The 17,931-nt window shown below is 40.0% G+C and overlaps 1 protein-coding gene across 2 annotated transcripts in view; it reads right to left on the bottom strand.

Moving 5' to 3' along the window:
• dock11.L (dedicator of cytokinesis 11 L homeolog) overlaps positions 1–15,330 on the bottom strand; it is a 145,907-nt gene extending 130,577 nt beyond the window's left edge. For both annotated transcript variants that reach the window (XM_041572792.1, XM_018229991.2), the window contains exon 1: positions 14,929–15,330. In XM_041572792.1, the coding sequence (XP_041428726.1) occupies positions 14,929–15,030 (102 nt within the window). In that variant the 5' untranslated portion in view covers positions 15,031–15,330. The remainder of the gene's footprint in view (positions 1–14,928) is intronic.
• Between the last annotated feature and the right edge of the window lie 2,601 nt (positions 15,331–17,931).

Raw genomic sequence — 17,931 nt, 5'->3', positions numbered from 1 at the left:
CCAAGTGAACTCCAAAGACTGAAAGAGATTTAGGTCTAGATTTAGGCAAAAAAGACCAACATGGTGGCTTAGTGATTCCTAAATTCCATTCTGAGTATGTTTATATATTCTTCCCATGTCTGCATTAGCTTCCTCTGGGTCCTCCGGTTTCCTCCCAAACTCCAAAAACATACAAACCAGTTAACTGCAGGACTGCTTCTGCCATGAGGCAAGATGAAAACCTTCCCTCAAGCAGCAGCGATTGGTCAGTTACCAGGGGTAATTTTAAATAAATAATCCTTAATATTTTTAAAGATCCTTTATCCAGAAGAACACAGGTACCAAGCATTCTGGATACTAGATGCCATGCCTATACCTATGTACATATAAAATGTAATGACTACTTGTCAGAGAATCTACTCCAAATTGCTTGATAAACTAATATATGAAACTGGGCTCCATTGTTTAACATTTTTCTGTGACTACAGTTCAAATAAGAAGGTACTGTATATGATTAATGTGTCTTAAAAAATATGTAGGTGGCTCTGCATTAAGGATACTGTATATGCATTATAATAGCACCTACTGTGTCACCCTTGATGTTACTGGGCCCCACAGCAATTTAATTTTAGGGCCCCCAACATAATCAGAGGTTGTCCTTTTTTTTCCAATATATGTTGAAATTGTTCATTATTTAGGGCCTCATGTGGCCCCTATACCTCCTGGGCCCCCCTGCAGCTGCAGGGTCTGCTTCCTCTGTAGTTACGCCCCTGCTGTGCTCTAACTTGATCAAAGAGGAAGGATAGTGTTCTAAGCTTCAGGCAGTAGAAATAAGAAAACAGAACAATAACCATGACATAGAAGCTTCTGACTAGATTTTTTATTTATTATAACTCATTTTAACTCCTTTTTGGAGAGGAAAATTCCACAGTCAATAACACGGAAAGGGAATTTATAGAATTGTCTAGATCACTCCTGCCACTAGGGCTGACACGCCATTCCTTTAAAAAACAATAACAAAATTATTACATGCTGATAACTTTTAAAGCCATTGGCAGCCATGCCTCATAACTGCTAACTAATCCATAGTTGCCAGCTGTCCCTCATTTCTAAGTAATTTGATTCTCTGTCCCTGGGAGATTTTTATTGGTTTTAATGTTCAGTTATCCAGCTCCCAGTAACGGCTCTGGCTAAGTAACCTACTGGCACTGAAAAGTGAATCGTGAAATGAATCAATTATAAATAGGCTGTAGCTCACCTTTAGTACATGTAGGTGGATTCTCCTGCAAGGTGTCCTGTGTCCACACCAAAATTGATACAGTCATTTTTATAATAGAAAGCAGGACAAATCCAAGGCAGTAGCTATGACTGCAAAGTGCTTTTATTGGGGAAAAATGCTCCACAACATGTTTCGGGCGTTGGCCCTTTATCAAGTGTCGATAAAGGGCCAACGCCCGAAACATGTTGTGGAGCATTTTTGCCCAATAAAAGAACTTTGCAGTCATAGCTACTGCCTTGGATTTGTCCTGCTTTCTATTATAATCGTGAAATGAAACCACATTGTTATAACCCCGATTTTTGTAATTATGAGACAGCCCATCTTTCACCTTTTTAGTATAATTCTTATATGATACATTGGCCCAACAAACAACATTCCTAGAAAAGATTGGCAATCCCAGTATGATACCCATCCCTGTTGAATGTGCTAACAAAGTTTGCTCCCACAAATGATGTATGGGCCTAATAATAAGCACAAGCGCAATACAGTAAAATAGACCAGTGCCCCCCCCCATCTTTGTGCCCTACCAGGTGTCTCTTATGCTTAGTCCTAATTCCAGCCCTGCTACACAACCATTTTTTTTCCAGTAAATTTGACACTTAGGAGCAAATTTATCAAGGGTCGAATTTTGAATTTGAAAAAAAACCCTTCAATTTTTTCCAAAAAGATATAGATTTAACAAAGTCCACCAATTGACTCCAAATAAGTTCTGGGAGGTCCCCCATAGGCTAAAACAGTAATTTGGCACGTTTTAGATGGCGAAGGGTCGAGGTCGAATTTTTGATCTAATTCAAACTCGTTTTTCAGGAAGGCTGCAAACAACTTTAAATTGATCCCAGGACGTCCTCCATAGGCAAACAGCAATTTGGCAGGTTTAAGGTGGCAAGTAGTCTAATTCAAATTCTTAAAGGAACAGTACATGAAAAATTTTGAAATTCGAATTTTCTTAAAAACTCAAAATTCGAATTTTCACTTCGACCCTTGATAAATCTGCCCCTTATTGATGTGCCATAACCGAAGAGTCTGCCATTAACACACAAACGCAATAAGAAAAACATGTGCCCAAGCAAAATTTACCAAAGCAGACCACTAATTTGTGTATGCACTGAATCCCACACAACTTGCAGTAAATCAAAAAACTGCATTGTAATTAACGGCAATTTGTTTAAGAATTTTGCAATCTGTGCGGCCCAGCAACTTTGTATTTATTATAAATATCCTTGATTTTTAAAGGGATGGTAACTTTGCCGAATATCTGTTTAAAGAAACCTTTCAAATAATCACTCTTGATATATATATGATTTATTTTCCATTTGAATCTAGTGAGTTAGCTTATTTATATTCTAACAGTGTTCACAGTAATCAATATCCTTCCTTAATCCATGCAGTATGAAAGTGCAGTGCCAATAAGAAAAAGAGCCCAGCTCTAATAAAGAAATCAGTTGGATGCAAAATGTAACAAATTTCATAACCGCATTTCCTGACAAAAGAGGAAGTGATACGTTTAACCTTAAAATTCATCATAATACAAGGGCCTCCTCCTCCTCCAACCTTCATGTATTGTACTGTAGAAGTTTCTTGCACCCAGTCAGTAAACATTAATGTTTCCTTTGTCTATGGTCCTGCTTTTGAATTCTATAATAATTGCTTTTTATAAATAAGAAGCTTTCTTCCACTTTGGTAATGTTCTGTTGTCTATGGGTGCCACTAGAAATATTTGTCAATTATAAGATAAATGGAGAGCAATGGAAACGGTGATATTGGCATGGAAAAGATTATCAACTAGATGCATTAAATGACACATTCCTTAGGTGCGATGCCTGAAGGTTATCTGCAAATATCTATAAACTGCTTCAATCTCAGCTAACAAAGACTTTTGAGAATATCACAGAATATTAAGATGTGAAATATGAAATGTTATGCTAGTTTTGGTATTTCTTTTTATACTGTACATAGTATAAATTGACAATTAAAGTGCACTGGGTAGCACATACACTGAGACATGGGAACTTCAAAATTATGGAAAGACCCCATTATCCGGAAAACCCCAGGTTGTGAGCATTTTGGATAATAGGTCCCATAACTGCATTTTAAATGCTTATTAGCATAGGAAATAGCTCCTCTCCAAGACTATTGTTCTCAACCACAATATCTCAAGCTGCAAATCTGATGGAGCCTGAGTGGACTTCCCAGTCTCTGCATGAGCAACTTTTCGGACACAGGGCCCAGAGTCTAACCTCGTAGTACTGGACACAGCACCCAGCTTTTTTTCCAATATCTTCATAATACATATATATATATATATATATATATATATATATATATATATATATATATATATATATATTCCTCATATTTCTTATAACATCTCTCAAATGTGTTTTTTCAAAAGATATCTGTTGCAACTTCAGACGTTGAGACGTGTATACATACAGTGCGTCCCAGTTGCTCATGCAGAGCCTGCAGCGTTTGGGTCCACGGCCCACAGTCTTTGCTGGACACAGCACCCAGCTTTTTTTCTAATACCTTCACAATGCTATCAATATTTGAAATATGTGATATATTTAGGAAACAAACTGAGAGTATGAGAAATAAACATTTTTATTGTTCAAATTTGTGTTGAGTTTCAAGTATGTTTCAGCATTTCATAACCAGCTATATAGTTAAGTTATGTAGTAACATATTTGGGGAAAAAGGGGTTTGTGCCATAATATGTGGCAGCGAACGTTCGTTGTGAGCGTTCCCATACGTTCGACCTACGTCCGGACCTACGTACTTCCGTCAGCGGCCATGGATTTTGTTTTGTACTTCCGTCAGAGGTTTCATGAGTATTGTCAAATCGTCAATACACGCAGAGATACAATCGGCAGCCGACAGAAATTTTCTAACCTGTCCGAACGACCGATCGGCATGGTACGACAAATGTTGGAGCACTCCACATACGGTCCAAAAGTCGCAAGAGAGTCATGCGAATCCTCGATTTGTACGATCTGATCTTTGCGACTATGTCCAGCTTTATACTCTTTATGGCAGTACTGCTATTTCCACAGCTTGTCTACATGGCATTCCAATTCCTCTTAATATGACTAGTAACATAGAAACAATGCAAATATTTAAAAAGCATTGCTTTTTATACTCACCTATAACCCTAACTGTAATTTTGCTAGTGTTTTTATTTAAACTTAAGTGAAGGCTATAATTAAACAAGAGGCCAGCAAGGGTTTTCCACAGTCAGTGAGTAAATATACACCATTCTGTAAAGGGCTTGTTCACGATTATGATGTAGGGAGTAATATTCTGAGACAATTTGCAATTGGTTTTTATTTTTATTATTTTAGTTTTTTTAGTTATTTAGCTCTTTATTCAGCAGCTCTCCAGTTTGCAATTTCAGCAATTTGATTGCTAGGGTCCAAATTAACCTAGCAACTATGCACTGATTTGAATAAGAGACTGCAATATGAATAGGAGAGTCTGAATAAAGATGACTAATTAAAAGTAGCAATAACAATACATTTGTAGCCTTACAAAGCATTTGTTTTTTTATATGGGGTCAGTGACCCCAATTTGAAAGCTGGAAAGAGTCAGAAGAAGAAGGCAGATAATTAAAAAAAAACTATAAAATAAAATGATCAAGACCAACTGAAAAGTTGGCCAATCTATAACATACTAAAAGTTAACATAAAAGTGAACCTCCCCTTTAAAGATACTTGCATCTAAAGCTGATCCTTGCACTTGCACATAGTTCTGAATTGTGCACAGTGTGCCTAATGACGAGACAATTTGCAACTAGTTTCATTTTTGTTTTTGAACGATTTTGTTCAGCAGTTCGCTGGCTTGGTATTTCAGCAGTGGTTTGAATGAGAGACTGTCGGCTGAATAAGAGAGGCCTGAATAAAAGGCAAGTGATAAAATGTAAAAATAACTATAACATTGTAACCTCACAGAGGCCACTGTCCCCTAGCAACTAAATAGCTGCTCAAAAACAAAACTGGAGAGATGTCAAACAAAAAGCCAAACAACTGTCAAACCACAAAAGATAAACAATGAAGACCAAATTGGAAATGGACTGTTAAGACAAATATTGGTAGCAAATGTAACCACTAAGACACATGAATGTAGAGCCTATTCAAGCTAACATTCTTAGACTTTCTGATTGAGCTTTTTCTTTTTGGGTCACCACAGAACACATGGTAACTTCCAGACAAGCAGTGACCGTGTTAAATCATTTTATTGATGTGTCTTAGGGCTCTTTGTAATCACATGAACCGGTCTGAAACCTTAGTCTGAAACACAGAACATTCTACATACAGTGCAACTGCACCTATGTACTGTTTACTGCAGGTTGAAGAAAGTTGTACAAGGGGTGTTCTTTTGGGTGTGGCCCAATAAGATGAAATTTTACACAGTGAGGCACATGCTAAACTGCAGAAGTATAGTCAGTTGTTGGGCAGGGAGTGAGTGGGCAGGCAAGCCACTAACACATCTCTGCTGATATTCATTTGTGGTCAGTAGGAAAATCTGGGTCATATACTACATACTGGATAGCTGTAGCTCATCTGGCCATGACTTAAAGGAACAGTTCAGTATAAAAATAACAACTGGGAAAATAGGCTGTGTAAAATAAAAAAATGTTTCTAATATAGTTAGTTAGCCAAAAATGTCATGTATAAAGGCTGGAGTGAGCGGATGTCTAACGTAACAGAACAGAACCCAACTTCCTGCTTTTCAGCTCTCTAACTCTGAGTTAGTCAGTGACTTTAAGGGGGGCCACATGGGACATAACTGTTCACTGAGTTTGCTACTGATCCTTAGCATGCAGGTCAGATTAACCCCTCAAGTGACTGATTGGTTACTGCCTGGTAACCAATCAGTGGAAACCAAAAGAGCTGAAAAGCAGGAAGTAGTGTTCTGGCTATTATGTTAGACATCCAGTCACTCCAGCCTTTATATATTAAATTTTGGCTAACTAACTATATTGAAAACATTTTTTATTTTTCACAGCCTATCTATTTACCCAGTTTTAATTTTTATCTTGAACATTTCCTTTAAGGTAAAGATGTTAAAAAACATAACCTAGTTTGATACATCAGTAGTACAGTACAATAAATTAGGTTAATCACAAAGCTACAGAGTTCTGCCATGATTTTTATGGTGTTGTTTTTATTACTAAATTACATTGTGTCCATTGATAATAATTCACTCTACCATTTAAAATTTTACCAATAACAATAAATCAATTTTTTTAGTTGTGATATTGATGTGTAGGCAGCCATCTCAGTGCATTTTGCTCCTCCTATTTTGGAGGAGTCAAGGCCAGTTTTGGGTGTTTTACTATTGAGTGCTGTTCTCATATCTACAACTAGGTGGGGCATGGGAGCAATTTTAGTGCTAGTCCACACGGGGAGATAGCGACGCGTTTGCGGTCGCGGCGACAAAGTGCCGCGACAGTCGCCGCGACCGGCGCAGGCGACAGTTTTGTATGGGCGCCTATGTAAAAACGCCTGTGCTAACCACACGAGGCGATGCGCAGGCGTTTTTACATAGGCGCCCATACAAAACTGTCGCCTGCGCCGGTCGCGGCGACTGTCGCGGCGCTTTGTCGCCGCGACCGCAAACGCGTCGCTATCTCCCCGTGTGGACTAGCCCTTAGAATTGCAGGTGTTAAGGAGCTGTTATCTTGTTAGTTTCCCATTGTTCTGTTGATAAGCTGCTGGGGTGAAAGGGAGGTTATTGATATCACTCTAAAGAGAGACTGAAGTAGAGTCCTGCAGCGGGTCGGGTACCCGCGGGTTACCCGCAAAAACCTGCAGTACCATGCGGGTTTTTCGTTGAAGTTCAAGGTGCGGGTATACCCGCGGGTCGGCGGTTCTGCGGGTTTGCGGGTTGCGGGTCGGGCTGCGGATCTTCTCAATATAAATATTTGCTCCTTTTTTCTGGTCACGCCCACTTCCGATGCTGTCATTTCCGGTACACAATGACAGCACTTCCGGTTTTACTCCCTTTTTTCTGATCATATCTACTTCCGATGATGTCACTTCCGGTTTATAATGACAGCACTTCCTGATTCTTGATGGTCAGCGGGTCGCGGGTCCGGGTTGCAGAGAAGGTACTTGCGGGTCGGGTTGCGGGTCCAATCGGGTAAGAATGCGGGTTGCGGATTGCAGGTTGCGGGTACGGGTCGGGTTCGGGTCCCAAAAAATTGACCCGCGCAGGACTCTAGACTGAAGTTTATCAGAGCATAATTGCATGGCTGAGGGCACCTTGGAGACTCAGAACAGGTCTAGCCCCCACATTACATTTCAAAATATAAAAAAAACGCAATACTACAGAGTTTATTATGTTGCACTTTGGAAATGTCTATATGAGCTACACATAGATATTCTGGTTTATCCTTTGAAAAAAAATCAATGTTTTAAAAGTGATGGAGGAAAATGAATATATATGTAAGGATATTATTATGAAAAATAATTGTTAGGGACATACATAAGTGTAAATAATGGAGAATAGTGAGAAATTGCTGATCTATGTTCTCAGCAAATATATACATATAAGAGATACATGATATGTCTTGTAAAAGGTTTCATTTGGCTAAGGAGAAACATTTTTCAGCACTGAATTGTGTGTGCAGTGCCAGAAACTCTTTAAATACATAGAATTCTGTGGAAAATTGTGGTTGAAATTGCAAATTGTGCCAGCAAACTAAGTACCTAAGCAATGGAAAACTCTAAAACTGATTCAAGGTATTTTATTCTGTTAGCATGTGTCACAGACCAATTTAAGATTTGAAATAATAAATGATGGGATACCAGGCACGCATCTGTGATGGCTTTAAAGAAATTTGTAAATAAACAATTAGAACAAGCACCTTTCTTCTCTATTCTCTGCCCTGTCGTTTTGAAACAATAAAGCAGAAGGCAGCTGTGAAGTATGAAAGACTGACGTCTGCTACATTTTGTCAATAGACAAAACCAGCAGGAGAGTACAGGTATGGGATCTATTATCCAGAATGCTTGGGGTTTTCCAAATAAGGGGTTTTCGCATTATTTGCATCTCCATACATTGTCTTCTTAAAAAATCATTTAAACGTGAAATAAACCCAACAGGATTTTGTCTGCAATAAGGATTAATAATATCTTACTTTGGATCAAGTACAAGAATCTGTTTTATTATTACAGAGAAAAAGGATATAGTTTCTAAAATTTTAATTATTTGATTGAAATTGAAATCTATGGGAGAAGGCCCTCCCATAATTCAGAGCTTTCTGGATAACAGGTTTCCAGATAACAGATCCCATACAGGGCTGTATTTAGGTCCATAGGCATTGGACCTAAGCACGCCCCTACATCGTGCACGCTGACGTCACGAGCCGGCACACGTCGTATGCGCCGTGCTTGCTGGCGTCACGAGACATGTTCAGCGGAAGTGACATCAGTGCTCTGTGCGTGTGACGTCACGTCCGCAGTCTTTTTTTCGGACCCCCTACCCCTCAGCTCCGTCACTGGATTTCCTATGGCGGAGGGTGGGGAGGGTTTTTATTTATATAAATACAGCCCTGATCCCACAAGAAATATACTGCTTTTCAATTGCAATTACTTTTATAAACAACTTCAAATCCACTTCAACATTTCCATGAATGTATTTTGGAAAACTGCCTACAATTGCATTTTCATTCATTAGAGGAAATGTTAGTTCTGGGTTTACATCCCCTAAAAAAGAATTACAGGTACTCAGACCAAAGTAGATACAAAGCAGGGCAAAATATCATTTAGTAAAGTACTTTGTTTCTACTTATGCAGTGATCCAACATCCCGACTGCATCTGCATAGAATGCAAGTACAGTACACTTTGATGAACTGCCTTGAGCATGCAGTTATTCCAGAATACCATTTTTTTGCTTGAGCCCAAATACACAAGAATCCTGGGTAAAAGTTCTCCATAAAACATGGCATACTGGAATTAAATGTTAGTCTACCTCTTTAATCATATCAACGGTCATTTCCCTGTATTGCAGAGGTTTATGGTCTATTTAGTGTGAGCTTACTGAGATGGAATTTTTATGATAATAATGTAGGTGGAACAGACCTATTAGAGGACTGCTGCTTTCAAAATAAGGAAGCAGGAAAATATCACATGATTCCCCAATCAACGGATCATGCAAACTGAAAAAATGCTTTATCTTAAAGGGGACCCGTCACCCAAAAAAATTATTCCAAATCCTATTTTATCACATTAGTCAAGCAAAATTAACTTTAATTACACTATATAAATTATTTGAATCTTGTTTCCTTCAGTCTGGGAATTCACAATTATAACAAGCAGGCAGCAGCCATTTTGTGGACACTGTTATTAAGACAAGCCTTGTATCAGCTCAGAATCTTGTTTGTGCACCAGAATGGGGGACCCGATGTCCATCCCCATGCCCTGGCTACACAATTAAATGGTAAAGAGAAAGGTGGAATGTGGGGAGAGCAGTGACATCTAGGAAGTGCTGAATGGAAAGTGAAAGTAATTGTCTGCCCCGCCTCTATGCCCATGGCATAGAGGAGGGGCAGACAATATTTGATTGACAGCTGAGATTTTTAAATGTGCTTACACCAGCTATGAATGCTTTAATAAAAAATAGAAATTGGATTGCATGTTTAATTTGAAAAGGACTTTTATTACACAGATTTTTGTGTCTGGGTGACAGGTCCACTTTAAACAAGGCAGTTGCTTTACAGCTCTGCAATACTTTTAAAGGAGAACTGAAAAATAAATATGGCTAAAAAAGCCATATTTTATATATTGAACTTATTGCACCAACCTAAAGTTTCAGCTTCTCGATAGCAGCATTGACCTAGGACTTCAAACTTGTCCCAGGGGGCCACCATCTTAGAAAGTGTCTGTGACACTCACATGCTCAGTGGGCTCTGAGCAGCTGTTGAGAAGCTAAGCTTAGGGGTTGTTGCAAATTATCAGAGAAATGAGGTTGGCCTGTAATACAAGCTGATGCTACAGGGCTGATTATTAAATTCTGATGCTAATTGCACTGGTTTCTCTGCTGCCATGTAGTAATTATCTGTATTAATCACTAATCTGCCTTATATTGTGACATTTATATTCTATATTTACTGTATAGTTTGAGTTGGTCCATAAGCTAAGTAAGTGACAGCAGCACAGAGCATGTGCAGTGAATCAGCAGAAAAGAAGATGGGAAGCTACTAGGGCATCTTTGGAGACACAGATCTTTACTGCTAAAGGACTGTAGTTGCCTTGGGCTGGTACAGAAGCCCACAACATAATGTACAACATTTCTAGCTACTTCTTTAGTTAAGCTTTAGTTCTCCTTCAACAGTCAGAAAACTTTCTTTATTACTAAAGACTTATTTTATAGTTATGAATTGTGCTAAAAAAGCTAAAGCATGCCAATCAAAATTGGAGTTAGAAATATAAGTGGTTTTGGAAACTTTGGAGTCATTCTAGAACATCACTTCAGTGAGCCTGAAGTAACAAATTTCACCAGGGAAATCTAGAGTAAATATTTGGATAAAAAGGAGTCAGTGGGAGATGGCCCTTCCCTTGTAATGCAGAGCTTTCTGGATAACGGGTTTCTGGATAACAGATCCCATACCTCTACAACATTTAGGGGCCCATTTACTTAGCTTGAGTGAAGGAATAGAGGAAAAAAACGTTGAATTTCGAATGTTTTTTTTTGGCTACTTCGACCATCGAATGAGCTACTTCGACTTCGACCTTCGAATCGAACGATTCGAACTAAAAATCATTCGACTATTCGAACATTTGATAGTCGAAGTACTGTCTCTTTAAGAAAAAACTTCGACCCCCTTGTTCGCCACCTAAAAGCTACCGAAGAAGTCAATGTTAGCCTATGGGGAAGGTCCCCATAGGCTTTGCTAGCTTTTTTTGGTCGAACAAAAATCGTTCGATCAATGAATTAAAATCCTTCGTATCAAACGATTTGAAGGATTTAATCGTTCGATTGAATGATTTTTCGTTCGATCGTTCGATCGAACGAATATCGCTAAATCCTTCGACTTCGATATTCGAAGACGAAGGATTTAACTTCAACAGTCGAACATCGAGGGTTAATTAACCCTTGATATTGAACCTTAAGTAAATTTGCCCTTTAATGTTTTTTTTTGAGTTATTAACATCAGAAAAATAGAGTTAAACTGTTAAAATGGCTTTGTTATAACTTTTTCACAATGAAAAAAAAATTGCCGTTAAAAAAAACTGATGTTCAGACAATTGTGAATTTGTTGTTTAATTTTCTGGTGTGAAGATTTTCTGGTGTAAGCAAGCATTTGACCCCAATTTAACACCATTGAATAGAATACATTATCTCTCAAGCCTAGTGAAATGACGGATTTGACATCTAGTAATGGGAACCTTTCCCAAATCACTCAGCATTTCAAGCAGATATTTTCAATCCTTTTATTTTTAATTATGATGGACATTTTTTGGACATGGGGACAAGTACGATTTAGACATTTTAAAATTCCATGCAAATTGCGCCTTAATGGGATAAAGTGCTCGCAGTGCAAAGACATAAATGATTTAATGGGATAACAACAATGTAACTCTCTGACTCTGAGTGCAATTCCTAGCATTCTCAAAGTGATCACAGATTAAGGAGTCAATTTCTCTTACTCTTGGTGACTAAAGCTGGCCATTCAAACCACTCCCTGGTTGCTATGGTCATTTAAACAGTAGCAACCAGATAACTGCTCAAATTCCAAACTGGTTGCTGAACAAAAAGTGAAATTATTAATAAAAACAGAAATAATAAAAAATGAAGACCAGCTGCAAATTGGGCAGATATCTATTGGATTGGTTTGAAAATCCTGTTTAGTGAGGACCACTTCAGCATGCTGATGTTCCTGCGCCAACAATGATTCTATTGCTGTAGCAGGGACCAAACAAACAGACCAGACCAATTTGATCCAGAATGTAGGTGAATAATTATACAATGGTGTGTAGCTCTGCTTTTTTAAACCAAAAATCATAAATCCAATTAAAATTGTACAGTGGTCTCATCCCAGAGAACCCCCAGTCCAAGGGATTGAGGAAGTAACGGAAAAATTCAAAATAGTAAGAGACCCACTACTAGTAAAGCAGTAGCCAAAGTATTCATAAAATTAAAAAATCTTTATTAGGACATGCATTAGTCTAATGCATGTTCTAATAAAGATTTTAATGCATGTTCTAATAAAGATTTTATAATCTTACAAATACTTGGGCGACTGCTTTACTAGTAGTGGGTCTCTTCCTATTTTAAATGTTTCCTTTACTTCCAGAATGGAGGTGGCCAAATTGAGCAATGATCTCAGCTAAACATTCCATTAAATACTGCCCGTTGTGATATCAGAGAAAAACATTTAACATTTATAATGATACTAACATCGTCCTTTGACAAGCTACAGTAACAGTTATTACTAGAAAATTAGAGGCATCATATTCTTTCTTTATACAAGTCCAACAAAGTACCTGCAGTTTCTGTAATGGAAAAAGTTGCACAAGAAGGAACTGCTACTTTATGTTCCAAGCTGCTGAATGAGGTGCAATTCTTCCATAGGCTGAAAAGTGCAAATGAACAGTACTGCAGCATATAAAAGAATCACACTGCATCCAGCACACCCACATCTCCACTGGAAAGACCTTTAAATCTATTGGTAAGTATCACTGAGCTACTAGGAGTGGGTGGTCTCGGTAAAATATATAAATTTTCATAGTAACATGTCAGTATCGCATTATAGTGTAATTGCCTTGCTTACATTTGTAACCTGAGATTTACTTGCATTGGACACAATTTAAATCTACATCCTTCCTCATTATCACCTTTTGACCCCTCAGCTGCCCCCTTCTAAAGATTCAAGCTCTTAAAGTACATTATTGGTTCATAGTGTTTCAGCATATGTCACAGATAAATGACTGTTAGCGAGTGCAGTATTTTAGAATATGTCTGCAGCATCAGTTACATTTGCCTGTATGTTGCTGCCATGATCATACTCATGTGAGTGAGGACTTTGCAGTGCATGATGTGATTTGTAGCTAATCAAACATGACCAATTGTACCAGTAAAGGTGAAACTACACCAGCCTACTTGAATGATACGTACAGTACATGTTTGTTTGGAAATTATGTATGTGGACTGACCATCCATACAGATGGCTATCCAGAACTTATACACCAACATGAGCATAAGTGTACTTCTGTTGTTCTTCTCTGCCTGTTAATAAGGGGCATCTGCAAAAAAAGATTTTCAGCTTGGGCAGCCTGTAAGTAAATAGAGTTACAACATGGTGTGGAAACCAAGCCATTAATTTAAATAGTTTTGTTATAGTGAAATAGTTAGCAAACACTAGTGCTTACTGTAAAATTAGCATTTCCCTCAAAAGTTTGGTAAAAGTGTCTCTTACTTATTTATCCACAAATGAAATCAGACCTTCCCCTTATAGCATGGACTATTTAGATGTAGTTTATAGAACCTTTCCCTTTAACTACTGGCCATCGTGATATAATGGCAGGAGTATATAGTATATGTTGCATTAGATGACCACAAAGGCCTAAAGTATCACATATTTTACTTTAATAGGCTTAATAGCCCACTTTTGAAATGACATATTGACTTTGCTGTGGTGTATTTTAGTTCAGCAGCAGCTGAAGACTCGCCTGCCAGGTAATATTCCTACAAACATTATTGTTTCTTTTCTTTCATACACAAACAATTCACTGCTTTAAACGTGTAAAACACTGTGAAGGAGAAGTAGCTGTGTGGCTAACAATGAAACTCTGGATACATGTAACACACATTAACAATTACACAAAAGAATCACAAGTATCAAGTCTGAAGCAGTGAGTCGGTAAGAATCTTTAACTACTGTGATGCCCTAAAGCAAGAGAAGATATATTGCAATACTATGGAACCTATAGGTGGACAGGTAAATATTTTTAGAATAGGATGGTACAAGGCTGAGGTGAAAATAAATGCTGGCATTACTATGAAGCACGGCACAATAGAATTGAACTGATAGCAGGTTGGAGAGGAGAGACGTAAACACAGAATCTTTGCATCACTATAATATTATAATGGCATCACTATGGGATGGAAAGGGCAGTTTATTGGCATCACTAAGGCAGGGGTATTATAATGAGTAGGAAGTGGCAACATCTTGGTGTCACTACTATGAGAAGTAGGGGCAGTATCATGGCATCACTTTGAGAAGGAAGGGACAGTGACTTGGTATCACTGAGAAGGATGGAAGGGGCCCTTTATGGGCTGCAGAGTGAAGACAGAGCCCAGGGTCCCAGGGTGTGGCCTCCACCATCATCATGAGACTGGAGCAGCAGAGTCCGTGAGCATCAGTTCCCTGTGCCTTCACTGTGCCCCCCCCCCCCCAAAAGCAAGAATGAGCTGCCCCGAGGCCACAGCTAAACACCACTATTCCCGCCCAGCAGCAGCAGAAGCCCAGATGAGAGCGGAACAGGGTTGCACAAGTGACCGCAGCGTGTTGTTAGCAAACTTCCTGTGCATCATGTCACGGTTGTGGCGCCGTGTCCCTGTAGCGTGAAGCTTAGCGATGGTGGATCCCGTGCTGGGGACGGGCTGGGCACTGGGGTCCCTATGGCAGGAAGTTACACTGCGCTGCAGGTACTCGCTGTTCCCTTACCAGAATAACGGAGCTCCGGACCGCTTCAGACACGCTCTGCCTCAGCTCCGCCGCGGTTCCCGGTTTGCTCAGGCGCTTGGTGAATTTTCTCACTTCAGACATATTGGCTATGCCTTGTGTGCCAAGCGCCGGGTACAAGTGCCAGGACCCCCACCTTCTCTCTCTCCTCGCTGTCAAGCTGAGGGGCGGCTGATGAGTGACAGTGCGTGTGCTTCAGGGCTGCTCCCCAGCGAGCTCCTCCCACTTATGCCTCTCCCTTTCACTCGGCGCTAAAGTGGAGGGATCTTGTGAGGCGCTAGAGAACTCTTTCATGCTAGCCGCGGCACTGTGAGGGCAAGAGGAGCCGTGTCACCCACAATCAGAGCCGCCATGGGGCCCCATACAACAACATTTTCTAGGCCTCCTGGTCCCTACCCCAGATCCCACCCTCACCACAGTAAAAAGTCCATACATACACCAGCAGTGGTCAGGGCCCCCCTATAAGTTTTAAAACAAACAAAAACATTGGCGCCAGGGCCACCCCATAAAAGTTTTTAAAAAACGTTGGTGGTCGGGCCGCCCCTTACAAGTAAAACAAATACATCGGATGTCAGGGGCCCCCCATAGAAAATAAAAACGAACAATGGTGGCCAGACCCCCCCCCCTTATAAGTTAAAAATGCCATTGGTGGTCAGAGACTCCCATAGAAAATAAAAAAACATTAGTGCTAGGGGTTTAATAAAAAATAAAAAAAACATTGGGGTTCAGTGGAACTTACCTTAGGTTTTTCTTCCTTGTCCTCGGGCGATGGCAGATTCTTCTGCTTTGTTCTACAGGATTTTGGCTCCTTTCAGCTTTGGGTCTTTCCACTATGCCCCCCTGATGACGGCCCTGCTGCCAGCCCAGATCCACTTGCTGGGGGATAAGGTTGTGGCAGGTGTAGGCAGCTGCCAAGGGAAATAAGATTTACATACATACCTCCCAACTGTCCCGTTTTCCGCTGGACAGTTACGATTTTCACAGCTCAACCCGCAGCACTTATATACTCTTGTAACAATTTAAGATAAGCAAAGAAACAACCTGCCAAATTGTTTTGTCCCTCTTTCTATTTCCATAATGTTGGGGGTGGTATTGTACATGGAGTGGCTTGGAGGAATGTACTGGGGAAGAGTTACATGTTGGGGAGTGGTGTGTGACTGGGTGATTCTCAGTGCTGCGGGGCCTCCATGGCTAGGGTCATGGTCCCTCAAAGTGGCAGAGCCCACGGGTCACTGACTCCCTAGTCTGACACTGAAAGTGGGAACCATCGTGTCCGTAGTGAAATACTGGATCACCTTTCGCTTCTTCATTCCTGACGCTGCCATTCCAACAATGTAAAAAAAGATGTGTCTAGTAATTCACTGAGGTATTTTGGGGGCTTGGTGATGAAGTAGATAAGTATCAACTTGATGGCACCTCATAAAGATTTTATTCCCTACCACCCACATATCCCTCTGTACCCCTGGCAGGCTTAGAACCCGCATCTATAAATTAGTCACTAACGCTGCAAGACTTGATACCTGCCCATATCTCCCGTACTAACCCTGGCAGCCAGGCGCGGACTGGCAATCTGTGGGTTCTGGCAAATGCCAGAGGGGCTGCTATAAGGTGCCATAGACAGTATTTAGTTGGCTGGTGGGGGCTGTTTGGGCCTCTGTGTGGGCTGATTGGGCCTCTGCATACATGAAATGCCAGGCCTTTTTTAAATTCTCAGTCTGGACCTGCTGGCAGCGTATCACGTGACTAGGAGCGAGAGAGGGACAGCTGCATCCTGCATCCCTCTGTCACCCACCACAGCACTCCTTCCCACCCACACCGCACCCCACTCCTGCACAGACGCACACTTACCACCACACCCCTTACTCTGAGCGCTGTGAAGCAGTTGGGGTGTGTGCACAAGCGCAGTGTTATACTGAAAGCAATCGGCTTCCTTCGCCGCTTCGGATCTTAAGGAGGGCCCGGTTCTTGAGAGATTGCAACGCGGCTGGGCCCCCCTTTTACCTTGGACTTTGCCTGTCCCCGATGTGCCCCCCTTTTGGATGCAGATCAAGAGGTCCCCGGTGCCCTTTTTTATTTTTATAAAGATATAATTCTATTTACTTGAGCCATAAAACAAAGTTATTACTTATCTTTGAATTAATTGTCTCAGGATGTCACTGCCTGCATCATACAAAATGTAATTTAACGGGGTTGTTCACCTTTCAGTTAACTTTTAGTTTGATGTAGAGAGTGGTATTATGAGAAATTGCAATTGTTTTTCATTATTTATTATTTGTAGTTTTTTGGTTATTTAGATTTTTATTCAGTAGCTCTTCAGTTTGCAATTTGGTTGCTAGGCTCCAGATTACTCTAGAAACCATGCCCTGATTTGAATAAGAGACTAGTATAGGGACTGAATAGAAAGATGAGTTATAAAAAGTATCAATAACAATAAATGTGCAGCCTTACAGAGCATTTGTTTTTTTAAGTAATCCTATTTGAAAGCTGGAAAGAGTCAAAGAAGAAAATGGTAAATAATTTTTAAAAAACATAAAAAATTAATAAAGAAGTCCAATTGAAAAGTTGCTTAGAATTTGCCTTTCTACAACACACCAAAGTTAACTTGAAGGTAAACCACCCCTTTAAAAGATAAGCAATCCCTTTTAAAGGAGAAGGAAAAACCAAAAGTCAGTCACCCCCAAGTGATTCTATTTACTCACCTGACACCCTTTAACCATTCTGTGTTGTGTATACTTAACAATTGCTGCTCAGGCTCAACTGGCACATACCACTCAGACACCAGCTCTCAGGAGCCAACTGCCACAACTGTCATTTACCCAGTTTGCAGTGACTGCAGGAGCTTGTGTGAGTTGGAGAGAGTTTTTGGAGATTAGAGCAATAGAAGGAGAGATTTGAGCAGAAAAGTGAGTTTTTAGTGTGGAGGAAGAAGAAAGCAGCAGAAGAAGAAAGAGGAAGAAGAAAGAACATCCTTGGAAAAGAAGAAAA

Source organism: Xenopus laevis, chromosome 8L (assembly GCF_017654675.1).
Source record: "Xenopus laevis strain J_2021 chromosome 8L, Xenopus_laevis_v10.1, whole genome shotgun sequence".
In the NCBI taxonomy this organism is placed as follows: Eukaryota; Metazoa; Chordata; class Amphibia; order Anura; family Pipidae; genus Xenopus; species Xenopus laevis.
Note: the sequence above shows the minus strand (reverse complement) of the source record. Positions and strands in the feature narration are given on the sequence as shown.